This window comes from Denticeps clupeoides, chromosome 8, assembly GCF_900700375.1.
Source record: "Denticeps clupeoides chromosome 8, fDenClu1.1, whole genome shotgun sequence".
In the NCBI taxonomy this organism is placed as follows: Eukaryota; Metazoa; Chordata; class Actinopteri; order Clupeiformes; family Denticipitidae; genus Denticeps; species Denticeps clupeoides.
The window spans coordinates 11,391,427-11,417,177 of NC_041714.1; the positions used below are offsets into that span (position 1 = coordinate 11,391,427).

A 25,751-nucleotide genomic window follows, 5' to 3' on the forward strand; every position below is an offset into this window, starting at 1 on the left:
AAATTCGAGATCTCTTGCTGAGCCAACTCAAAGGCAGCTTTTTCTGCTGCGATATGAGAAACACTTGGCCATTGATTTTTTTTTTTTTTTTTTTTTTCCCTCCCCCCCCTCACAGAATTCTTGAATGCGTACAAAAGCGAGCCAGCCAGACTGGTAACGTATCATCTCCCTCTTTCTCTGGTGCGACTCGGGACTCTCGACACCCTCACACACAAGCGTCCAGAGCAGGCCCGTCAGGTGCAGATGACTACTTGTCAGATTTTTCAAAGGATCGTGTTTTCCACGCTACACAAAAAGCATGAAGTGTTCTCCACACTCACAAAAAAAAGTAATTACATCTTTTTCCACGTCCCTCTCCTTTCACAAGGACAGGACATCTGAAAGAGGTGACCTTGGCAAAAGAGAAAGGCGCCATAATCAAAGGCACCGAAATAAGATACCCCCCTTTCAGGCATGCACACACACAACCAAACATGAGTGGAAATAAAATCTACGTTAAGTCTCACCATTTGCGGTGACACTGTCTGAAATGGTCCCATGAGTGGTGAGAGCAGTCTCGGAAGACCCGTGGTCTCTGAAGAGCTCTAGAAACCGCGTCCACTGTTTACCTCATCAGTAGACCTCACCGCAGGAATAAACACTTTGCATGACCAAGTTAAAACGGCAGCAGGAGCGCGGCGGTGGCATCGGCTGCCACTCTCGCTCTCTCCAGGGCACTGCACTGGCGGCCTTTGGGAGGAGTAATCAGGGGGTCCTCGGAGGATACGGAAAACCTCCTCCGCTGCCAGGAGAGGGAAGGATAATGCTTTGATGAGCGTCTTCACTAAATTCCGGCTCATTTCCTTGCCGTTGCGGTGAACGTCTGTTTTCATGCCGTGCTCACGTTCAGGAAAACCGACATAAACACAGACAAACAATAATGGACGTAGGGAGAAGAAACCACCATCCAACCTGCACCTTTTGTTGGTGTGTAGTTTTTTCTGACACCTACAAGATGAAGTTTACAAAGTTGAAAAAATCAGCATGTAGACAGATTAATTCAAAAATTCTTCAAAAGTTGACACCTAATTGTACGTCTATTTCATCCACACCAGCCATTCTGAAAACGTGTCTCGTTTTCAAACCCTCTCATGCTTTTTTGAAACAGGGTCATCAAACTATATCTCTGACCAGCGAGGCCAAACACTAAATTGAATATCTCTTCCTGTCTGGGGGAAAAATTGGGTTGCCTTCAAAGTGCGCGTGAAAAAAAAGCTGACTTCCTGTGAAAGCTGGTTAGTAGATGAAAGAATCCTCTTATGTCAGTAAACTTGTTAAGTAGCAGTGCTGGGGACAGCGTTTCTCCGCTGTTGAGTTTATCGTGGTCTTTTTTTTCCGCCTCCACCCTCATTTTTGTTGGGAGTTTTTTTTTTTTTTTTTTTTTTAGTGGGGGGTGAGTGGCAGAAATTTTCCCTCTCTCAAGCAAGTCCACAGCTGGAGATAAGACCTGGCGTTCTCAGCGGTAACCCAGTGGCATGTCTGCAGAAAAACACAGATGCCCCCACCACCACCTCATCTCCTCCCATTGAGCACATTTTATTTCCTCCTAATTCAGCCAGCATCAGCACCTTGTGGCCGAGGAGGCCTGGAGGAGGAGGAAGAAGACTGAATTTAGCCTGGTGCATCTATATCTGTGTATGGGAGGGCCTTTTGAAAGCCATCTGTCTTTGTGAGGTGCACTACAGCTGTTTGTATGTGTGTGTGTGTGTGTGTGTGTGTGTGTGTATGAGATGCTCGGCCGTGGATCAGTGGGCCGGGCCCTTGTTTCGGCTCTGTGTGGAGAGGAGATAGAGGAGCGTTCACCTTGTTCAGATGTGTGGAGGTGCCTGCACAGCCCACTGACACTTGGCAGCCGCCCCTGGCTCTGGCCCAGAATGAGGCAGCCGCAGCGGCAGCCACAGGGGGAGGATGCGTGGGGGCGGGGCAGAGGGCACAGGGCCGGTCTATTGGATATCATCTGTGAAGGGGTGGTGATGGGGCTGGTGTGGATGAGGTGGATAAGAGAGATATCACAGGTACATTTTATATCAGTGTGGAGTGCTAAAACAGCATTTTGTCATTCTGCAGGTTGGTTTGAAAAGTGTATACAAATAATTTTGAAAGCTGAACAGTCCAAACATCTCGCTTCCTTTGAATTAAAGCTCATGGGGAACCAGCAGGCCTGGAGATTCTTATCTATTCATGTAGTTCTGTCTCGCCTTTCCCTTTTTTCACTCATTTCACCGCTCTTCGTTTCAGCAGACTCAAGTTTCAGGCCTCGGTCAGATGGCGTCCTGCTTGGCTGAGCTTCACTTGTGGTCTTCCCGGAGCAGCCTGCACGTCAGAGGTAATTCATCTGCCCGTCTGCACTCCCCTCGCGCTTCCTTAACTGCTCAACTGGTTGTGCACTAATTGACATTTGAAGAGTAGCACTTGTGGAACAGGCGTTTACGTAAACGCTGCTGATTTGTTCAACCCTGCGGTTTTGACGTGTCACGGAATAGCATACATAATGAATGTATGGTGTTGCAGGGATTTACTCTTAATAAAATATAATCATAATAAATGTAATCATGATTTGGTCATATTGCATTTCACTAATTTTTACACTCTGGATTTTTTTTTTATCTTTCCAGTAACCCTAAAGTTGTCTTTCAGCCCCTTACTTACGTTTTTGTCACCACTTGTCAGCCTTCAGTCATTTTCATGTCCCTCTTTCAGTACCCTCTCATGAGACGGCAGGGCGCTAAGTCATACTCATTTCTTCTTCTTCCTCTTGAGTCCACCCATGTCACACAAAGGAGGTGGTAGTCTTTCCCAACAGTGGCTCAGTATCTGCAATCTGGGTGAGCTGGCCGCTGTGTCCATCACTCTGCGCTCGAGTGCGAAGCGCTGTGGAGCTGGAAGAAGGGGCCTGTCAGAATGCCAGCGACCCCTCTGCCCTTACGCCCGGGCGGAGAGGGGGCAGCCGATGACAGCAGCGCTGCTCACTATCGTTCCCTCTCCCTCTATCTGTCCATCTATCTCCCTGTTCCCTCAATCGCACTCCAGTTTTTCATTTTCTATTCTGCAGTCTGCAGGGCATTTTGCTGAAGATGATATTCACACTGTGTGTGTGTGTGTGTGTGTGTGTGCACGTGTGTGAGTGAAGAGGAAAGTTGTTTTCATAAAAACTATTTTGGTGCGTAAATTATCTTCACCCAACCATGACACCTCACCTCAACACTAATTTTAGCTGCAAATTTAACCTGTTGTCCATTGTATTAGAGCAGGTGAAGACATGAGGGGTCTAACATCTCACGTTCACTGGTCCACCAATCAGAACGCTTGAAATGCATTTCGGTTTGGTAGTGGCCATGATTTTGAGATGACTATTAAAGTGATTGCTTTTTTGATGGCTGCTTATGGCCAGCTGCAAACAAGCAAAGAAAATTTGATTGACACTATGCTGGACATGAGCATGAAACACTTCCATTAAAAAAAAAAAGAAAATCATCTTTAAAGTTTTGCTTCTGGGTTCCAAAAATGAATTTCACTCGACATTGACTGTGAGTCACTCCCAATAACTAGTAATAAGAATAATAATAAGTGCAGGCAGTGGGTGTATATGTGGTGGGGGAGTGGAAATCTCTGCTCCGGCAATAACAGCGTTGGAAGGGAAGGGTAATCTCAGCGGTTTGGGGGCGGCTGCCTGGGCATCTGTTCGCCCGTGGAGACCTGTCCCGGAGGTGCGGGCAGCACGCTTCTGTCTTTATTAATACCCCTCTGACCACCCCGCCCTCCCATCCCGAACCCTGGCCAACCCCCCTCTGTTCTTATCTCTGGCTGGGTGCAGGCAGATGGCGCTGGATTCAGGCAGATAATGACTGTTTATTCTGCGCCGCGAAACTGCTGATCTGTCCACTTCTGACGCCGCACTGTTCGGTTCTTTCTCTGTCTCTCTCCTTCTCTCTCTTCCTCACCGCAACTTTTTTTCTCTGCCATGCGCTCAATGTTCTTGTATTTTCCTCCACAGATACAGACATTGGAACGTACCAGTTCTATGATAAAGGACAGCCAGGTACATCACGTCCACTCTCTCTCTTTCTTTCACGTCCCCTAGTAGCTCACCTTAATTTTTCAATATATCCCTCTCCTTTTCATTCTCTTTATGCATGCTGCCAGGGTCTGCAGCCTCTTAAGGACCCCCGAGGGTGCTTGTATCCGAGGGCCACAGCTCTCCCTGTCAGGCAGAAATGAAACCCCTTCCCATATTAGCATCTCTGTGATCAACGCCTTAAATAAAAGCCGACATCTGTGAAAGTTACAATGGCATGAATCTTCTTGAAAGACATATTTGTTCATCGTGCTGCTCATTTACCAGCTATCATTTTTATTTACCCCGAAGGTGTTGATCTATGTAATTGGATTTTATGCCCTCTTTATTTTTTTATGACTGAATATTTTAAACTGATTTTCACCACAGCGTGCTCAGACGGTCTGCTTTAGACAATGACTTCATACGCTGACCTTTACTCACTGAGGCTTTAACCACTTCCCCTTGCATTCGTACTGCAGCAGAGTGCAGTGTTTCTAAATGCATTTTACTGTATTTTACATATTATAGAAATGAATTACAAACAAAGCACAAGCTCAATAGCAATAGTGAAGCAAGCTGTAGCAATAATTATGCTCTGAAAGACCAATTTCACTGTTGTTTTTAATGTTTTTTATGAATACTTGATCAAACTTTTATTTAATTGAAACATAAGGAGTTTGAAGGAGTGTGAATCAATGGGTAGAACTGGGTTGGAAAGGCCTACTGGGAAAATAGACATTATATCTTACATGAATGTTTGTTAGTGTATATTTGCTCATTAATGCTGTTGGAATGCTTACTCATTCACAAGAAGTTCACAAGCCTCATAAGTGTATGAGTGGCCTGTAAGCAGATGACTGGTCCTGTCAGCAGTTGCACTGTGGCCGGCCGATGGGTGAACCTGTTGTTCAGGTGCTGCAGGCTGAAAAGTGCAGTGAAGGGCGGGTCTTCAGCTGTCTCTCCTTCACTCATCGCGCCGGTGTGCCTTTCACTCTGGGTCTTGCTGGGGAGAGGATGCTCCCAAAATCGGTTTAATTCAAAGGATTACAGACGTCTGTGTTGATAGCGGAGCAAAAGAGAGGAAAATAGCAAGGCCAGGAGGGACATGGGGAGGCATGGAGGGAAATAAAATTTTGTTGTGTTTGTGTGTAGAAGGGTTTTGTGTTTTTTTGCGCCTGTTCTTGTGTGTTTGCATACATCATGTTTGCAGTCTGATAGATGGACACAAGACACTTTTAATATCCACCAGCAGAGGGCGTCCCAGCCCTGTGTAGTTGAATTGAGCCGGGCTCCCCGTCCTGTCACTGGTGTTTCTCTCTGAAGCAGCCAGGACTGCATCGTATCATAATGTCCCTTTATCTGATTAATGCCAGTAATCCTGGAAATGTCCTGAGCAGCCAAAGGACCCTCTAGCCAGGCTGCCTTCCTCTGTTTGGGGGCAGTCATTGGAGGCTGCTTTGCTGTGCACCTTCAGGCAGGGTGTGGCCACTTCGCTTTAACAGTGGTAGGAGGTTCTGATAGAGCTTCAGGCCCTGGCTCTATTCACCTCTCTGTCTTTCATGCCTTCTTTTTTTTTTTTTATTTTATTTTTTTAACAGTCTCACTCATATTGTTCACATCACGCACACAGTCATGCCACACCAGACTTTGACCATATGCTGTTATTGCCCTGAAGGCTCACTGTGTTGCTGGATGTGTGAACACGCATGAGATGTACACATAGGCCTACAACACACGCGTTCAGTTTACACTGCAAAATGTTCAGTTTACACTGCAAAATGTTCAGTTTTCATATTAATCTATTATTCAGAAACTCTCACTTGAATATTTTGATGTATTTTCTCCATGCAGGCACTTTTCCAGGGCATCACTACTTTAACGAGAAGCAGCAGTTTTTGGAGAGTAAGTATATTTTATGCTTCTGTGCTCATTTGTGCTTCACGAACAAACCGCTTTATTACTCTTGCGAGTTGTACCTGTGTATGTAGCACAGCGTGCTTTAGTCCAGGAACCATAAGTGGGGGAATAATTAGCGTAAGACCAATTCAGTTGTCTTTCAGTTCAGTGGCAGTTCTCGTGCTTTGAGGGTGCAGCAGGGTCCCCCCTCTCCTCCGCCCGTTCCTGCTGGAGGTCTGAGTCGGCCCGACCTGCACCTCATTGCTCCATTAGGACCCTAATACAAGTATGGCCATCTTCCAGGAATAACTCCCAGTCACTCAACCTGCGCTGGAGTGGCCCCAGTCACCCAGGAGGAGAATGCAAACACCCTTATCAGGAGACAAACACGCGGCCCCTCACTCCCCCTCTCTCACAGTGCCTCATTTACATTCATTTATTTACTCGCTTTCGCGCTTGAGAAAGGGGGACATTTCTTAATGGTTTAAAAAAAAAAATAGCAGATTGGATTTGATTACGCCATCTTTAAAAAAAACAGACCTCTTTCCCCACATTAATGCTAATGTATATGCACAGCCAGAACTCAACCGAGAATTCAATTAACTTTTTTTTCTTTCTTCTTCTTCTTTTTTTTTGTATTATTAAACATTTGCACTAGAGGGAGAGAGGGAATGGAGACCTTATGGGAAATTACAGGGTGGTTTGTGTGTGGAACGAGTCATCTTCAAGTGCAGTATTAAATATTATGGTAACGTTTTGAGTTTTTCCTTCCGGTAACTGCTACAAGGACTTTATGAAGGCTTGTTGACATTCGCTCATTAACCCAATAATTTTTATATTTTTTTAAACCAAACTCCTCCTGGCTTGTGTAATTGTCTGATGAACTAGGACCTCCAATGGTTTCAACATCAGTGTGGCCTTTCTGTAGTGATTAATGTTTATTATTAAAAACTATATATGATTATATACAGGGATTATGCACTTTATTTGTTTAAATCGTGGCAATGCATTGTGTTTAAAATTTTATCTGTCAGTTAGGGTTCATTTGTACGTTGACCTCTGGATGAAAGTAGGAAAGGTCAAGCCCCTAAAAACAGGAGATGTTTAATGATGTTTCTGTGTGTATCACAGTGTGCATTATTTCAGAATTCCACAGGTCATGTGATCTTTGCTCCTCTTTGTCTCTCCGCAGGTCGAGGTTACCCATGGGCCCTGAAGAACCGCCGTCCGGAGAAGCTGCGCGACTCACTGAAGGAGCTGGAGGTATCCGCTTTAAATTTCCCTTTCTTTACAAAAAACTGATTGACAACAAATAGGAGTATTCTTTTTTTGTTTCAGAAAAAATGTCCCTCTCTCCTTTCTGTCTCTCAGCACCTCTTTTTCGGTTGCTCTCTGTCAACAGCCTCAATATTTGAGGGGGATCAGCGCTGCAGGGCTGCAGGTTAGGCTTCCCTCACTGCCCCTGTAACACAGACTCATCTTTGTTTAACGCAGGCCTGGTTCATTTCTCCAATGCAGCCTGCCTGAAACTGGAAACATCCTCTACCCAGCCCAGCTCCTCACTCCCCTAACCACCCAAAATCTCAATCAGCTCTGTCCCTCTGCCCTCACCGGGAGCTGAAAACCCCCAAAAGCTTTTACTACTATGCCTCAAGTACAAAACTGCTCAGGTCCTAACCCCAATTTTTTTCAAATGTCAGCATTATCAATTTATCTCATGACCCCCGGTGTCCCGATCAGCTTCAGCTCAAGTGCATCAACCTCCCCTGCACAACCTCCAGCCCATCTCTGATGTCTACTGTCCCCTGTACTTATCTACTTTTCATTGTGTCTTTCTTAAGGAGTTGCTGCAGAACAGTCCCTGCGTTTGCTCCAGGTGGAAGAATAAGCAGAGTGGTCAGGTAAGCAGCTTGCGGTTCTGAACCAGACTCCAGTTTCAAGGCAATCGAGTCTTCATCAATGACGGAGAATCACTTTTAGTAATAATTCAAATGTAAATGCGTTATAATTGAGGCTACTCACAAAGCTGTTGCCAAACAGATATTTTCTGACATACCAGATGTGTCTTTAGTGCTGGTTTTGGTGCTTTGGACAAAAATTCTTTCCAAAAGTTTCCAGAAATGCTGAGGTGGTTGTTTTAATGAAGCTTCCACATCCATCCACTTCCAGTTTGTGTTTGTTACATTGTGCTTCTAATCTAGTCATTTACATTGGTTTAGAGTTTTTTTTTAATGTTTCCTTTGTATTTGAAGTGTTGAAAGAGCTGAGTAATTGTTAATCCAAAACCTCTGGACTGTAGAGTGTGTTCTTGTGTTCTTTGGGGGCTCGTCATTCACATGTGTGGAGCCATGGAAGGCCTGCTGAGAGCAGGCGGTCTACTCCAGTTATGGAGGGTCACGCGTCTCTCCCAGCAGGACAGAGTAACCCCCTCCACTCCTGCCACTTTACACACACCTGCCCAGATGGAAGGCCAGGTGTTCGTCGTGACTGTTTAGAGAGGGAAAGAGGGAGGAAGAAAGGAAGTGAGAGGAAAGGGAGCAGTTCAACTCTGTTGGATCTGCTCCTCCACCAATTGTCTCACAGGATGTTAGCGGCACCACTGTGGTGCCAGGTTGAAGTCGGCAACCTCTGGTCGCCAGGTTGGGTCGATGCGGCCCACCTTCTCCGGTGGTGGCAGTGCTGAAGGTAGACATTTAAGGTGATTGTAATTCTGCCCGCGACGCCACCGGCCACTTTTCCACTCTGCTTCGCTGAAGCCGAGCTGCACTCATACACTCTGCAGGGGACATCACACCTTCAAGTGTCTGACAAAATAAATAGAATAAACAGACCACACATCTTCATGCTCTTATCCTTGCTTCACCTGCAGAGTTGAAGGAATGCTTATATTTACATTTTTTATCTCTCATAGAAATATAATGTTATGTACCATAAGCATTTTGTTCATAAAATTATTTGTTTGTGTACATCAGCTCTTATTGAACTCGGGGGTTCTGGTGACTCTGTCCCATGTTGCGGCTCAGTTGGAGCGAGTGTCCATTGACAGAGTACTGGTGGGGCGTCTACCTGCCGACACCATCAGCCATGGTGAGTAATTACACCACGCCATCCACTTTCCCAGCATGCAATGGGGCTAACACAGCCACAGGTAATTGACAACAGCTCCTTTGTCCCTCAGTCTTGCACTACTCCCCAAGGAAGTGGCTGAGGCTGTTGTCTTCCCCCTCCCTTTGCCTTTGCTGAGTCTCAAGGGGATGTGGAAGTTGCTTCCCCTCGGATGCTAAGGGAGGGGGAAAAGGACACTGTCCCAAATCTGCTAATTATTTCTCATATAATTTATTGTTTGTACCTCAGCTTCCTCTTCAGTTAGTCTCCAGACACCTGAGAGAGCCAGCCGGCTCCACCCCTATAGCCAACCTCCTACCGGGCTCCATTCAGTGCTACTGAGGCACTAATTACTCAAGTAATTGTTGGAGGTTGGAGCACTGGGGCTTTCTCACATCTGTCACTTGTTCAATTAGTCTCACCCAGACAGACACAGCAGACCTCTGCTTGCCGGCACATGACTGGGTTACTTCACATGAAGGCAAGCAGAAAGATGCATTGACACGTCACACAAGCATGATCATTTAGCAACATTCGTGCAATTCAGAAAAAGACAATGATGTGAGTTTGATATTGGTCAAGTCGCAAGTGTTTTTTTAGTTACTGAGGTCGTACAATCCAGTCATTAATCAGGGTTAAGGGACTCACGGCGGTTATATTTGTTAGTGCTTTCACAGCAATAAGACCTTTACCATGTAATGTCAACATATTGCCCAATAGCTGGTATTAAGTGGATTTTAGAACTGCTTTGGTCAGTCCTGTTGAATAATCCTGATTGGCCACCTGTTAATCACATGGGCCAGTTTCAGTCTGTTTGATCAGGAATTGTTAATTTGGGATTTTCGGACTGATCTCTAGATTCCTTAATGGTAGATAAAGCAGCATGCATTTGGCCTTATTTAATGCATAATCTTTTGAAAGCATCCGTTCTTATTGAATAATGTTGCAGGAAATCCTATAGCTTGATAAAAAGCAATTAATAATATTTCGGCATCCCATGGTTTTAATTCAATTTACAATGTTTTCTGATAGACACCAAATATTCCTGAATTTAATGTTTTTGATAAGAGGGTCTGTTGAACAAGTGATGTATTAAGTGCATCTTGTTTCCCAGTTTTAGAGTACCGCTTGACAGTTAAAATAGAAGTTGTATATTTTAAACACCACATTTTCATGCATCTGCCTGAGTCGATACATAATTATGACACAAATATTGCATATTCCATTTCTAATTGCTGTTGAGGTTTTTAAATCGGGGGTACAGCTTTCTCTCCAGCAAATGCAACGATCTGAATGGCATGTATTAATTTTTTTCCAGTGTTTTAATTGGTTTTATAAACAGATTAATTTTTTTTTTCTTCCAAGGGAAGCTTAATTGCTAAGCACCGTTCACTGAGCTCGTGAGCAGTTTAGCTGGATCAAGTGCAATTTCCTGCCTTCAGCATGAAAGATGTGTAGCCTGCAGGCAGTTGTTGCTACATTAAAAGCAGCGCTTGTCTCGCCCTCTTTTCCACGTTTGTTTAGGTTCAGGATGCCATCCCTCCCTGGCACTTGTGCATTATGCATAAATATGCCCAGAGTATTCTGGTGGGCGTTGGATATGGACTGATTGGGTGAAGAAGTACTGTGATCGCTCTCTGATGACATCACGGCGCCAACATGATTGCAATATAGAGAGCGCAGATAACTTGTGTTCTGTTAATGATGTAACACTCGGCAACGTGTTGCAGGTCCTTTGTCTCTGGCCACTGAGAGTGTCAGTATTATTTATTATTATTTTTTGTCTCTGTATTTCTGTTGTTTCAGCGGTCATCACAGACAAAGTTGTTCTCCTTACATTTGTGGAGAAAAGCCAGGTGTGTCTCATCCATCTGAACCGGAGGACCCAGGGCTCTCCAGAGACCAGCAGACGTGTGGAGAAGCTCTCTCCCTCCGAGCTGAAGGTGTGTTTTCCCTCCCACAGGCCACACTCTGTCCTAACCCACCACTGCCTGGTGAATAGGTGAGCAAGAATGAAGTCATGCATTGCGTTTTGGGCTTTCAATAAAGGCCACTTAATCACTTAGAAACTCCTCTTACCACGCTGCTTTTTGGAGTAATTATTAGTGGCCCTGTGCTTCCTACTCCTTTGGGAGGGTTGGAGCGGTAATTACCCAGCACCTGTCTCCAGCCATTCACTTACCGGAGCGCCCAAGAGTCCACTCTATAAATAACCAAAAATGTTGTGTGATAAGACCTGTCAACACCTTGTTTCCTTACTTAATTTTATTGTAATGCGCACCAAATGCACATCCTGATTATGCATAAAATAAACATGGCATTAAATTGTTATTATGAGTCCAAAGCCTTTATTATTCATCATATCAACGTGGAATATGCAACAGTCGAGAAGATTATAAAGGCTTAAAAGTGATCAAGTTATAAATATTGTAATATTGTCTTGAATATACAGAGATTTGCCAACCTGTTTATTGTCAGATCTTCGTGTCTTCGGCATTAAATGAACGCAGTCAGCGAGGTGACGTTGACGTGTTGTAAATTCTCTGCCGTTCTCGGTGTGTTTGGGGTATGGTGTTAAACGAGCAGTAAAAAGGCTCAGGACGTGACCGGGAAAAGCAGCGAGAGGATCGGCATTGGGGGGGTGAGGGGCAGCTCCAATAATTGCAGGGATTTCTTTCAGTCTGTGATGTTCCTGTAGCTTATGCCAACTGAGGAGCTGGAAGGGTTGGGTGCGGGGGTCAAGCCTGCCTCTTCTATTTTGCTTTTGGCAAAAACATAGGTGATCCTTTTTTATTAATGTGTGTGTGTATATATATATATTTTATTCCTTTTTAAAAAAAATTTAGGCCATGTATGAAATTTGCAGGGAAGGGCTTTATTTCGTTCTGAAGGCATTAACCCCATTTTAATGGCCAGAGCCAAGTGGTGAGATCACAATTTGGATGAGTCTGATTATGCACTAAATACAATACATAAATGCATCGGGCCCTTAACACCCATTGCACTCTGGCATTATCGCATTACTGTCGGCCTTTGTTGCGGCGCAGACGGGAATATGAAAGCAATCTATCCTGTAGTGAGGCTGGCTCCAGAAGCCCATGCCTGATAAGGAGACCCCCTGGCCTCGCCTAATGTTTGGTCCAGTAGGCTAAGCTTTGAGTCTAATCCCCAGAAAGCAGTTTGATTATTGCTGACCAGCAAACGCCAGCAAGATGGCAAGTTGGAGGGGGAGAGAGGAGTCGAACTGTTTTTTTTTTTTTTTGTTTTTTTTGTACCTCCCTCCTCTGTTTTGGATTTTTCTTTCTTTCTTTATTTAGGCAATGTTCATCCCTTAACGGTTGAATTTGATGGGGAAATCTGCAAAGCTCTCCACGTATCTCTATTTCACCTTAACGGACACGGCCAAGCCCATTTTTCTCTCTCTCACCTAAACCTGGCAATGCTGCTAAATGTGGTAATGGTTCGATAGAGATGTTGACATGGAGGCAGACAGCCCTGTGTTGTGACTGGTGTAGATAAATCCTACCATTAAAAGCTGCATGGAAATCACTCTCGTTACAGAGGGCGAATAAGCTCTGTGGGCTGCATAAAGGCCAGGTCATTCCAGAAGACCTTCAAATTCATTTTTGGGGGGTTTATCAGCGGGCATACAATGCGCATTGCCGTCGGGCTGCCCGCCGTCCAAACCAACCGCCTGGGCACCTGAGAGCTCATTACAGATGCTTTCTGAAGCATATAGTGTGCCTGATGCGTGTCCCAAATTCACCTTTAAACACTGTAAGACAAACCACAGTGATGAGTTATGAGGTCACCTGAGCTCCTGTAATGTCTTCAGCGAGGTGGGGGGGTCCTTCTGTGGGGCGCGGCCGCCATTTTCGCTTCAGTTAACACCTCCGTTCATCCATTCTGTGTTCCTTATGTTTTTGTTCCCTGAGCAGATCTGCGGAGCCGACTTGCCGGGTGGCGCTGGGCGGTGTCTTGGGCGGCACGTGGGGCTGAACCGGTTGCAGGACGTTGCGATTTGCTGGTGGCCAGCGCTTAATGAGGAGGCTCGGCCTTGGTCTCCCCTCCCCAGCGAGACGGACAGGGCCAACCTGGTGCTGCTGGGCTGCGCGGCCGCCCCGGGGCTCAAGGTAAAACCTGACGCCAGGGTCCTTCAGGGCGGGTGCTCCTCAAATGCAATGCCTTCGTTTGTGCTTCATTTGTGGTCTATTAATAAATAGGGCGCCACCTCCTAAATAATGGAGAGGGTTTTAATGATGCTGCAGTGATGCTCTAGTGATCAGGGTTTTCAGGCCTTTAGCTTTTTTTTTTGGTTGTTTTTACCCTCCCATTAGCCTAGTTTATTCCGCATTATGGCCAATTTGGATTTCACTCCACGCCTTTTCACTCTCTTGTCCGTGTCGTCTGTAGCACAGAGCAGTGATTTGTATGAAACTATAAGGTTTAAGCCAGTTAGTGTTGAATGAGGAGGCATTTTTTTATATATGTCCCGTGTGTCCCAGCCCAGGTGAAATTCAGGACACATCATTTGACTGACAGCTTGTGCGAATGAGGATCCCCCCCTTCCTGTGTTCAGGCGTCGTGAAAGAGTGAAATAGTGCGTTAGTTGTCTCAAGGGTGGTGGTTTAAATTTTTGCTTATTTTACGTATTTTAAAGGAGGGAGAACTAAGCTGTGATTTGGGCACGGGCACCCGCCGAATCCCTGCCACCACACAACCCACTGATAGCCCCATCCGTCAACGCTTCTCAGCACGGGCAAATAATGTGATGTTGAACGCAGACGAGCCCAAATTACTGAGCAGCGGAGCTTAAGGAGGATAGCATAGCGCCTCTCTAAACAGATGCAAAATATTCACCAGCGTGGCGGGGGAAGCAGGGAAAGAAGGCACGCAGGAGGGGGGGACGGGGTGTTTGAGGGAAAAGCGTTACCAATTGCATATGCACGTTATGAAAACAAAAATACAGGAGGAACAAATAAATAAATAAACAAACACGAGGACAGCGTATATTCGGTCTGGATTTATCTTAGTGCTTCACCTATTTCTCCAAACCCCCCCCTTGCTTTTTTTATGCTTAAATAACATTAAAGTCTCCTTGCCCGCATCGTTTCTAATTAAAGTGTTTGTTGTCATTTTCAGATCCGTGGTGTGAAATTAAGCTAGCAGTTTATGTAAGACCCATGGAGCAAATCAAACACTTTGCTCATCAGAAAGGCTGGGACTTCAATCACTTCAAGCTCATATATATGTTCCTTTTGTTAAGTTTCCTATCTGCATGCTAAGCCAATTTTCTACTTAGTCTCCGGCATTTAAAAGTGTGATTTATTTCCCTATGTGGTCTTAAATCTTACCCCTTGCTGATAAGCAGAGCCAAGGCACACAGAAAAATTTTTTTTTTAATATATATATATACACACACACACACACACACACACACACACACACACACATATATGTATAGTTATTTATTTATTTATTTATTTATTTATGCATGCAGGCGTTTAACATTTTCAATGATTCCCTACCTCTTCGCATTTAATAATCATAATGAAAAAGGCAACAGATGCACGTTTATTTCAGGCCGGTTTTGCTCTGAATGTTGTTGTTGTTCCTGTTTGTGTGTTACTGTTTATGTGGGGTCTATCCTGTTATCTCCTTCCTAACATTTCTTCCAGGCTGCTTTTTTGTCCTGTATTTCTCTGATGGCTGACTATAAAAGCAGAAAATGCAGCATACCCTACCTGTAATAATAACCTTAGCACATTTTTGATTTTACATTTCTCTTTCATTGCTTTTAATGTAACTCGACATACAGGGGGTGGAGAAAGGCGTCTACGTTAATAAGATTAACACCTTCATAATGCACAAGCCCGATAAAATGTAGAAAATATTTTTGTATGTGCTGTCATTGATTCATGGCTCTGGCCTTTGTGCCTGTCGTGGAAGGAAGTGTGCTGATTGGCACGACCCTGACAGGGTGGGTCAAAGCCAGCGGTGGATTTCATGCCACACCGGTCTGACAAGTATCTGTATGGTATATAGATTTCCAGTCTCAGCATCTCCACAACAATCTGGGAACCGGAAACTTGCTCAAGAGTCACCATCATCCGGCCGCCCCTCAATTTATCGCTCTTTCTCTCCTCTTCTCTTCATCCCCTCCTCCATGCTCTCCATCCTTCTCTCTCTCTCTCTCCCTTTTCTCTGTCTCTGCTCTGTGGGCTGGAAAATTGGCTCAAAAAGGGCACTGCTGTGAACAAGGGCTGGCACTCAGCTGGACGATGCTGGTTTTATCTTTCATGCCCCCCCCCAACAAAAAAAAAAGGTCCAGAGGAGAGTTGAGAAGAATGGGAGAAGAATAGTTTTGACCGGTCACCCAAACCAGTAACTAGGAGAGACCTACTTACCAGCATCACCCCTCTCTCTCTCTCTCTCGCTCTCTCTCGCTGTCTTTGAGCTCTGGAGGTACACTGAGATGTCGTTTGTCTCCGGCTGTCTTTGTGAAATTGAATCTCTCATTGTTTCAGGACCAGCTGTGGGGATTTGAGGCATCTCTCAATGCAGGTCTTAAGAAGGATCACCCTGTGAAGATGTTAAAGCGCTTTTCACTGAGCAGGGAAAGGCACCCGAAAATGGCTGGCGGTGCAGAAGTAAACCCCATTGGCTGAACTGCACTTTTGTTGTTGTTTATATTTTTAAGTCAGGGGGTTTCCGAGAGAGGAAAGCAGGGCAGTGCTGTCTCGGTGTGTCCCGTGCTGTCTGGTGGAGAGCAACTGAGCGGCCCTCTCGTGTGCCTGCGGACACCGGCTGGCCTCCCCTGGTGGCCAGTGGGCGGAGTCAGGGCTCGTTGGCCGGGTCGGTGGGGTGCTGGTTGTGAGGCTGGGGCCAGCTGCGGTTGGGCCCAGAGGACGCAGCCTGTGGCAGGGGCAGGTGTGGCTCAGCGGGCCCCGTCGCTGCCGAGAGCTGGCAGCGGTCCGGATCTCTCCTCTGTGCCGTCAGTACCACCTCCCTTCCCACCCCCATCCGCCCTCTCCCTACGCAACCCCCTGGGGAGCAGCGGGAGCCGGCCCTGGGGATTATGGGTAAAAAAAAAAAAAAAAAAAAAATCATCTGCTTCCTCACATAGACCATAGGCAACCTGCTTAACTCCCTTTTTGGCACTCGCCGACAAACCCAGCTTTTCGCCAGCCGATCCCCAGTTCTGTCTACACGGCGAAATGAATTGCACTCGTTACTGGCGGCAACCAAAACCCCGGATGCTTTTTTCTGATATGGACTTTTTAAGCTGGGTGTGAAGGGTGAATCTCCAAACAAATTTACAGAATGCCTCTTTGTAACCAGCAATGGCAGCGAGATCATTTGAAACAGTGCCCTTTTTGCACCGTGACACACTATTTTATTTTGTGATATTGTATTTATTTGTTTTAATTGTGTACTGGTTTTAAAGGGAAAAAATAAATAAAAATGCTTTCTTTTCTAAAGTTTGTGGTATATTAACTTTTCAGACATATTACAGTATATGGTGATATTGTTATGTCTTGTATATTGCATCATGACATTACTGCCTTAGTCCCTCCACAGGTTCCATGGATGCATGTTAAATTGTTATAAATGTTTGAGATTGTAATGGCATAAAAATGACGTTCCAGAATTAAGCAGGCCATTGATGTGTAAGAAATGATCTTAGCAACAGAACTAAACCAGTTGTTGCTCTTGTTCTCTGCCAGATCCTGAGCTCAGTGCGAACAGAGGGGGATCCCCTGGACTGCTGCTTCAGCCTGACGCAGCCATACCAGCTGTTGACGGTGGAGGTGCCCACAGGGCCCGGCAGCATGGCACACAGCTGCGTGTACGAGTGCGCCCGCGGCCGGCTGCAGCGCCTGTCCGCCACCACGCTGCCCCTGCCCTCCCGGCCCGTGAGCTGCTCGCGCGACCCCTCTGAGACCCGGCTGCTGCTGGGGCTGCACGACTCTTCGCTGGTTCTGTATGACGTGGTAAGCGGGATCTCACTGCAGGCCCACTGCCCCATGCTGCCCTCCCTCAGCGCTTGGCACCCTGCAGGGGCGTTGCTGGTGGTTGGGGGCGAGCAGGGGGAGCTCCAGTGCTTCGACTTGGGCCTGTCGACACTCCCCCTGCAGCTGGTGGCAGAAGACGTGTGCCCCAGCCCCACCCTCCAGCTGTGCCAACACCTCAGGACACCCGGGGGCCTGGTGGGGCTGCAGTGGCCCAGCTGCAGCTACTCTCCGGGCACAGACGGGCTGGAGGTCCACGATGTGCTGCTGCTCAGCTTCCACTGCGGCCCCCTGGCGGCCCTCCGCCTCAGACTGGGTAAGATGTGGACCTTTATAATGTGTATCATACATCATTAACTTTTCTTATTTGAGCAGAATCAACAAAATAATGTAAAAAAATGTTCGCATTAGTTATTGTAAATGTATTTGGGTGTATTTTGGTAGTAGCCTAGTGGGTAACACACTCGCCTATGAACCAAAAGACCCAGGTTCAAATCCCACTTACTACCATTGTGTCCCTGAGCAAGACATTTAACCCTTAGTTGCTCCAGGGGGGGACTGTCCCTGTAACTACTGATTGTAAGTCGCTCTGGATAAGGGCGTCTGGTAAATGCTGTAAATGTATTTACTTTTGACATAAACTTCCACTGGTACAGTGGAAAAGAGCTGGATCTTCTCCTCTAGAGGTCACTCAATGTGTGGCCTGTGGCCGGGGCCTCCAGGTGCATCGCTGGATATATTTTCACCAATAAATCATTTATAGTGTCTGCGTATCCCCTGGCGACTGAGATAAAGCCCATGTTTAATTGTGACTTTGGAGGAAGATGCAGCACATCGTGCGACGGGATAGATGCACTCGGCAGGAGGAGGGGAGGAATGGTGGAGAAATAGGGGAGGCCAAGGGATGACAGCAGCACCCTCTCCTCTGATCGCCTGCCAAGGTTTTGATGAAAGTAAACGTGCATCTTTTCTTTTTTTTTTCTGGCGATGGATAATTTGCGCGTGCTGCATGTTTGTTTGTTTGCCTGCTTGTTCAGCCCGCTCCTTTATTTATTGACTTATTTCATTAGGACTGCTACATGATAGAGAGAGTTGGAAGCGGTGGGGAAGAAAGCCTTGGCTGGCCTCCAGCTTTCCTGAGGAAGCTGCTTTTTCCTCCCGCCTCTCGGAGTTATCTCATCTGGGCACCCGTTTGGTGGAGTTGCTCTGTCTTTTTTTGCAGACTGGATATTGAGAGGCAGCTGGGTTCCACATATGGAGAAGACTAAGACAAGAGAGGGGGGAAAAAACTCATTTGCACACTAAAAATCAAAGTGAACAGAAGAATTGCCGTGTTGCATTATTTTGTCAAACGAATTGCGTCAGTCTGGTTGCTGTTGTACTTATTTACACCGAAGTTACAGGGAATTCATTTATTCGTTTTAATTATGTCTTTTAGTATTTGTAATGTGTGTTTCCAGACTCTTTCTGAGAATTAGTCTCAGTGTTGTCACTTTGCCCCAAGACCACTGGAACGGAGTCAAATTGGGTGGGAAGGGGCTTTATTGAAATCTTCTTTTTTTTTTTTTTTCGTGCACCATGTTTTTGTGACCGAAGCAGATGGGGGGTTGGAGTTTTTTGCCATTTAATCCTCATCTCTCCCCTCATACTCAGTTTTTCCATCTCCAAAGAGAGAACAGACGGTGACGCACGACTCTATTTTTTTTTCTATACCCCCCTTCCGAAGGAGGGCTCTGCTGATGCATTAGCCACATTAGCAGACTCTTTAGGGGATTTATGTGGGCCTGACTGCTAATTGCCCGCTTGTAATTTTAATTGCCCGCTCCCGGCCCCCCATTCCTGCAAATCAATTAGACAATATGGTGGCTGTCATTTTTGCCACCCCAAAAATGTCCTCCCACGTGCCCTACTAACAGCGGAGGTCACACGTGCCCTTCTGGCTATGTGAAGATTGGGACTCCAGCCGAATGGGGACAGGACGGTCTTAAAATAGCTATTGTGCAGCAATGCTGTTTTATTCATATGTGTGTGAATGTGATCTTTATTATTAATACAGGCACCGGGCTTTTTCTGGTTGCAAATTTTTTCGAGCGCACTGGCTTTAGTTCCTGCGGAGGAATGAACAAGGTTAAGCGGCGCTCCGATTGATTATGCCTTTCTACTGCGGGTGATTCAATACCGGCGGATTAGTGGACTGCTGAATAATTAAGTCCGCCTCTTTTTGTGCGCGTACCGGCAGCGGAGGTGTCGGCTGCCTCGGGTGATTACTGCTCATTGTGATCACAGACCCTCATGTCTGGCCAGTCACGCTAACTGTAGAGGAGAGCATCTATCTATAAATATATTTTTCTCCAATCTGTGGTTCTTAGACCGTCCCCAAAGTTGTTCTGATGTTTTTTTAAGGCCCGGTCACATTATACCTCAATTTTTAGCTTGGCATTGTACACGTGTTGCCTTAATTACCGCTTGCATATTCCGGTATAACACACAACAGCCTGGAGGGAATGTGTGGAGGAAGCTAATGGAAGCAGCCGTCAATGGCAGTCTGCCACGGACAGATCTTCTGGCACTGGCTTACCTGAGCCTGACCCGGGCTCCACCGGCTCTCTTCACTCTTCACAGATAACCCGCCTCTTCCTCCGGCCCTCAGCCAGTGCTGTATTGAGTTCTGTAACCTGCTTGCACTCGCTCCTAAACCCTGAGCCAGATAGTTTAGCTACTCTGTTTTTTTTTGTTTTTTTTTCTTCTTCTGTGGTTGTGAACAAAGGCGATCACTCACAGCCACTCCTTCATTTCCCCTTTCTCTTAAGTTCACTTTACTCCTGCATTTTCCACACCGCATGCTGATTGTTGAATAGATGTTTGAATAAGTGTATTTCACCAAGTTCGATACTGATTCTAATTAAAATCAGTATTACAGGCCAGTAGTGTGGACTCACAATCAGAACTTTTTTTTTTTTTTTTGTAATAATAGTGCAAGGAAGATCAAGGAGATATTCTCAAATGTAACTGTTTTTTCAATATTTTTATGTTTAGTACACTGACAATCACACCATATGATTGAAAAGGTGCAGGAAGGTATTTCTAATGTTTTCTTGTAATTCATATTCTGTCCTTCATATCCAGGAGCACTCACAGGGGGTCAGGCGGGGCCGGTGGAGCTTGTGCAGCAGAGGTTGCGCTGTGGGCAGGTGGACGAGGCACTGGGAATACTGGGAGCCATGGACTGGAGCACAATGGGAGAGGAGTGCTACAGGGCCCTGAGTTCAGTCACCGAACACCTGCTCAGACTGGGGCTGAACTTGGAGAGGGAGGGTGAGGCAGCCTCTTCATTTCATTCTCCTCACAGCTGCTGTTCAGCTCCCTTGTGCAGCTTTTATATTCTCTCCCATTTGTTTCTTACTTGATAGTTCAGTCCTGGCTTTGTAAAAGCATAATTCAAATCAAATAGAATTAAGTACTGTATGTATTGGTTCACTGATTTCACATAATTGTGAGCTGCAGGAAATAAAAACAAGCGCAAAGCTAATCAAATTCTGAGCTTAAATGTACCCGTAATCTCATAACCGTTCCCAGGCAGCTGAATAGTGTTTTGAGAACTTTGAGAGCTTTATTGTAAGAATTCTGTGACATGGACATGAGTGTATATACATTCATGTTCATTACAGCATGTTACTGTAATCTGTAATATCCACTATTTTCTCATTTGCATGAGCTTTTAAAATCTCCATTATGCATAGTTTTCTAACAGTTCATATTTTTGGATGAATTTAACACGTCCAGTCTGTTGTAATAAATTTAATTAAATAGGATAGGCAGCAGAGATGTTATATACAAAATTTATTTCAAATGCTGCGGTTTATGATGTGAGTTTTCATAAATATTATTTTACACATATCCTAATTGAGAAGTGAACTGCATTGTATTGAGTATGGCAGAAATCCTTATTACACCTCGCACTGCACCTCGTATACTCCGAGCCTCCAGTACTGCTCGTCTGGTCCCTCCATCTCTGAAGGTAAAAGGAAAACATTCATCTAGACTCTTCTCCATCTTGGCCCCTCGGTGGTGGAATGAACTTCCCCTCGAGGTCAGAACAGCTCAGTCACTGAGCACCTTCAAACGACAGCTCAAGACCTTCCTCTTTAAAGAATATTTAGATTAAATTGTAATTTTCTTGTTGTCGAACTTTGTGTACAGAATCTACAACAGAGTGAATAAAATAGATGTATTCATAGTTGGGGTCCTAGTGAACCGGAATTGATCTCTTCATCAATGGTAGCTTAAGCACGTTGTAAGTCGCTCTTGATAAGGGCGTCTGCCAAATGCCGTAAATGTAAATGTAAATGTAAATTCCAGTATCGTTGGCAATAGATCAATATTTTTTTGTATAGTTGAATTTTCTTCTGCACACAACTGCTTCTGTTTTGTATGGTTATTGGCCTTTTGCCACATATTAATGATAATAAGTCCTATGTAGAAGTTCATTGTTTTAACTGCTTTTCGTGTGAGTTAATGTTTCAGTTGCATTTTTACAATGTGTGTGCACACAGCTCAGCTAGAGGCAGCTCTGGGTGTGTTTTACATGCCGTCTCGGCCGCTTTCGGATTCAGTGATTCTGGAGTTCCGGGATGCCATCAGCAGATACGCACGCCGGTTCTTCCACCACCTGCTCAGGTGAACTCCGTTCTGTTCCACAGATTCACTGTTAATTAGCCCTCAGCTCCTCAGCACTTTCAGGAACTTCATCACATTCCACTTCCATTCTGCCAATCAGGGTCCTTCCTTTTCCTCTCCCTAAATTGGACTGGCACCGCTGAAGGAGTCGAGGCTGCCTCTGCCATTTAACGAATGCTACGCAGAGTGAGCCTGCCTAAATTACACGAGCCTCAGTGCCTGGCATACAGATGGCACTGAGACATAAAACCACTCTTATCACCCACCTGCATTCTACTTTCCATCAGCATAAGACGTGCGGGACATGGGGAGTTGCTTTGTGTTGGTCTGGTTTGCGTCACATTGTCTGCAAAGTTTGTCGGTTTGTTCTGAAGTCGTTCTTGTTCTTTGTCCTCTGTTTGGCATGTGTGACCATTTCTAAACAAGTTAGTCTGGTTTCAATCCAGTACTAACACTGTGCCAGTGCACCGATACATCACTCTGCGCCCCTTCAGAGGACCAAACCTGTGTATAAAATATAAAAATAAAATGTGTATGTCTCATCTTTCCATATTTCTCTCAGGCACCAACGATTTGAAAAGGCCTTCCTCCTCGCTGTGAATATAGGAGCTCGAGATCTGTTCATGGTGAGTACATGTCACCAACCACACAGAAAAATGTTCTTCACTTTGGTTTGTTGCAGAACAGGAATATCATTCCCAAGCTTCTCATCTATATAACAGTCAGATAGAATTAAATATATATATATATATTTTTTTCTTTAAGGTTAATAAGCCTGAGAATACCTGCAGTGAACAGTCTCAAATAATGTGTATAATATTTGAAAGGTATATCTAGACAGACAGTCCATTTTACCACTCCACTGTAGTGGTATACCAGCAGGGACTGGTGCAAAATCTGATTTAAAGCTGGGACCAGCAAATCACCTCTGCGTTGGATTTTCATCAGACTAATATTTCAAAAGTTAATTGGAGTAATAAATAAGGTTAATTACCAGTTAGTGAGAATTTTGTTCTCCGCACCATTTTTAATCTCTGCTCAGACCCTGCAGTTTGGTATACTCCATGTGTTCTGTAAAAGTTCTGTGAATATTTGAATCTTTTCTCCAGTAGCGATTATTTATGGAGGTGTAGAGGCGAGGGGTGGGGAGTCTGTCTTTCACGGCTCTCGTGGCCAGAACGCCGCCTTTTCTTCCCGTCCTCTCTTGCTCTTTCAGCCCGCTGTAAATGGTGTTGTATATGTGACCCTTTCGGGGGGCCCTTTTCACTCCATGCTCCACCAACACCCTACCCATTAACGTTCACACCGGGCGCTTTCTCCCCCTCGCTCCCTCTGATAGCGCTGGTTCCAATTCATTCCCCACTAAGTACTGCTGCTGAGAACCCGAATTGAAAAGGTGGAGCCGAGGCTGTGGACCTTGAAAGAACAGCGAGCGAAGGGAGAAAAAGAGAGAGAGAGAGAGAGAGAGAGCCCTGATCTGTCACTTAGGAGACGTGCAAGAAAGAAACAGAGTGAAGGAGAGAATGAGGGAGCGTGGGGGAAAAGAAGTGACAAATTATGAATGCCCCCACTGCTACTTTTTTTTTTTCTCCTCTTAAGAAACAACAAAGAGAGCAGCAAGTGGGAGCTGAAGGCATTGACGTTTCACCTCGCGCCTTCCCCTCCCGTTTAATTAGCTACAGAAGTTAAATTAACCTGCCTGCAGGAGAGAGGGGCACACAGTGCCAGGGGGCTGGCCCCGCCCGCATGGGGGCTCCTTGTTTCATCTGATCTTACCCCCTCGATGTCGCACTGGGTCGGGTGGACAAAACCAACAGAGCCCCCCTTGAAGAACCGCCCAGTGTGACGCAGCCCCCGTCGCCATTGTTTTCAAACCAACAATGGACGACTTGAAGAAAAGACATAAAAAAAAAAAAGCTTTTGTGCGAGGAGGAAAAATTGGAGGGGACGGTGATGGACTGTGGGTGGGTGGGGGTCTCGTTTGCTGGAGTGCTTTGCATAATGGTGACGTTCTATAGCTCTAATTACTCTTTGATGGCAAGCTGATAATGTATCAAATTAGGTCATTTGTCAGCAACCACTGCCTTTTTTTATTACTTGATTTGATGTTTAATTAAATCAAACTTTCTGATCACTGAATCAGATGTTCACTTTGTTCCTTAATAGAGCCTGTGTGTCAGATATTCCCGGGCCTCGTCTGGTTGCGGAAAGAACCCAACATGCGGGAATGGCGTTAATGCCTCTGATTAAACGCAGGGTGAGCGCCGCTGCCGAGCGCGGATCACACTCCACTCGCATTAGCCCATTGTTGCGCTCAGATGAGTAATTAATGCTATTAAAATGTTAAGTCCTCCACACGTATCTGATAAAAGTGTTACTCGAACACTGCTCGGATTACAGGTGTGCCACCATTGAGGCTCTGTCCGTGTGTGTGTGTGTGCGCACAAAACCTCTGAGGAAAACCAAATATCACACAGCATCATCTCCATTATCTATTTCCATATGCCTTTTACCCAAAATAATGGTAAAAAAGGCAGATTTACAGAGAGAGAGAGTTGGTCTGGGCTTTTTAGCCCCTCAAAGCTCTTAAATAAATAAGATTAGCACGTATCCTGTGTGGTGTTTGAACGCCACTGAATAAGAGGTGTAATATCAGATGGTTTAATGTGCAGAATTACTGTTATCCCGTCTTAGTCGTCTGGATCTCTCTCTCTCTCTCTCTCTCTCTCTCTCTCTCTGCGTTAATGTACTGTTGAACTGAAATAAATCGTTCCATATTCCAGACTCAGATGCTGATATCTCTCTCTCTCTCTCTCTCTTGCATGCTCGTCCGCTGAATGTGTGCAATCACTGCTGAAACGCGGCCCATTTTACAGCGAAAGAAAAGATCATAGAGGAGATTTGCTGCTCCTTCTGAACCCGGTGAAAGGGTCCGCGGCTGAAATTAGCAAGACAACAACAACAAAAACAGTTATAATGTGTTGTCTCTCTGCAGCTTGTTTTATCTGTTGGTCTCTTTCTCCCCTCTCACCCCCCCACTCCTGGGACCTATGATCATTCCCTTTTCTCTGGAATCACAAAGGACGGGCGACAATGTGGGCATTAGAAGTCCGCTGCCCTCCCAGCTGGGTGTCGGCATTAGCCACCCCTGCATCCCGGGACCGGGCCGAGTGATGTTGCTGAAGCGGAAGGATTTCTCCGAGTTAAATCAGGCAGCGACGAGAAGGGATTGGATTGGGAACTCTGGTGTTGTTACGGCAACGTTCCTCTCCTCAACACCCTTTGAGGTTCCATCCCATTCAGTCACACCCTCGCCGTGAAAGCCCTTCTCTCTCCATGACAACTGTGCAGCGTTTCGGATATGAAGCGCGCGCTTCCTGTCGGACGATCAGCAGCCGGTTGTCATTTTGGTCCGACGGAGACATCACAGATATCCAGACGGCGGTAGACGATCCCAGCCGAGAGATATGTGCCGCTCTCAGACTCTCTCCACATAGCGGGGCATCAGTGGCAAAAAAAAAAAAAAACCCGCCCCAGCTCACAAGGGGAGACACCAGGTGCATTGTGGTTAAACTGTGACATTTGTAGCCAGATTTATGGGCTGAATGGGTAAATATGATGTGTTCGGCGTGTGCCGTATCAGATGGGGGAGCTTGAAAAGGCACACGGGGAGCGCCGTCTCTAGCCTGCCGCCCGGTTGGTAATGAGGCTGGCGAGGCCCATGCCTGCCGTAAAGAGTGCCGGTGTGAAAGGTGAACCGTCCCCGCCCCCCCGCACATCTTAGAGAGTTTGAAACGGGGAGATAAAAATCCTGAGTTCAGATTGGGGAAGGGTAAGTGACTGATTTCTGAAAGTTTCGAAAAAAGCATTTCATCCGGGCCTTTCTGATGTCAACTTCAAACAGGCTACTTTATCTCCCCACCACTCTCTCTCACTTCGCAGCAAAAAAAAAAACATGACTATTG

The 25,751-nt window shown here is 45.7% G+C and overlaps 1 protein-coding gene across 4 annotated transcripts in view; it reads left to right on the top strand.

Moving 5' to 3' along the window:
* Positions 1-25,751, top strand: part of wdpcp (WD repeat containing planar cell polarity effector) — a 44,600-nt gene that overhangs the window by 15,520 nt on the left and 3,329 nt on the right. For 2 of the 4 annotated variants that reach the window (XR_003750570.1, XM_028989671.1), the window contains exons 2-14: positions 2,281-2,365; positions 4,034-4,078; positions 5,948-5,998; positions 7,185-7,255; positions 7,395-7,433; positions 7,834-7,893; positions 8,965-9,079; positions 10,904-11,040; positions 13,036-13,230; positions 16,825-17,425; positions 20,236-20,424; positions 21,663-21,786; positions 22,349-22,412. Coding sequence is in view for 3 of the 4 variants with exons in the window: in XM_028989671.1 (XP_028845504.1) it covers positions 2,305-2,365; positions 4,034-4,078; positions 5,948-5,998; positions 7,185-7,255; positions 7,395-7,433; positions 7,834-7,893; positions 8,965-9,079; positions 10,904-11,040; positions 13,036-13,230; positions 16,825-17,425; positions 20,236-20,424; positions 21,663-21,786; positions 22,349-22,412 (1,752 nt within the window). In the remaining variant the exon portion in view is untranslated. Of the gene's footprint in view, positions 1-2,277; positions 2,366-4,033; positions 4,079-5,947; positions 5,999-7,184; positions 7,256-7,394; positions 7,434-7,833; positions 7,894-8,964; positions 9,080-10,903; positions 11,041-13,035; positions 13,231-16,824; positions 17,426-20,235; positions 20,425-21,662; positions 21,787-22,348; positions 22,413-25,751 lie in introns of all 4 variants that reach the window. The other 2 variants (XM_028989672.1, XM_028989673.1) reach the window with 2 other exon arrangements.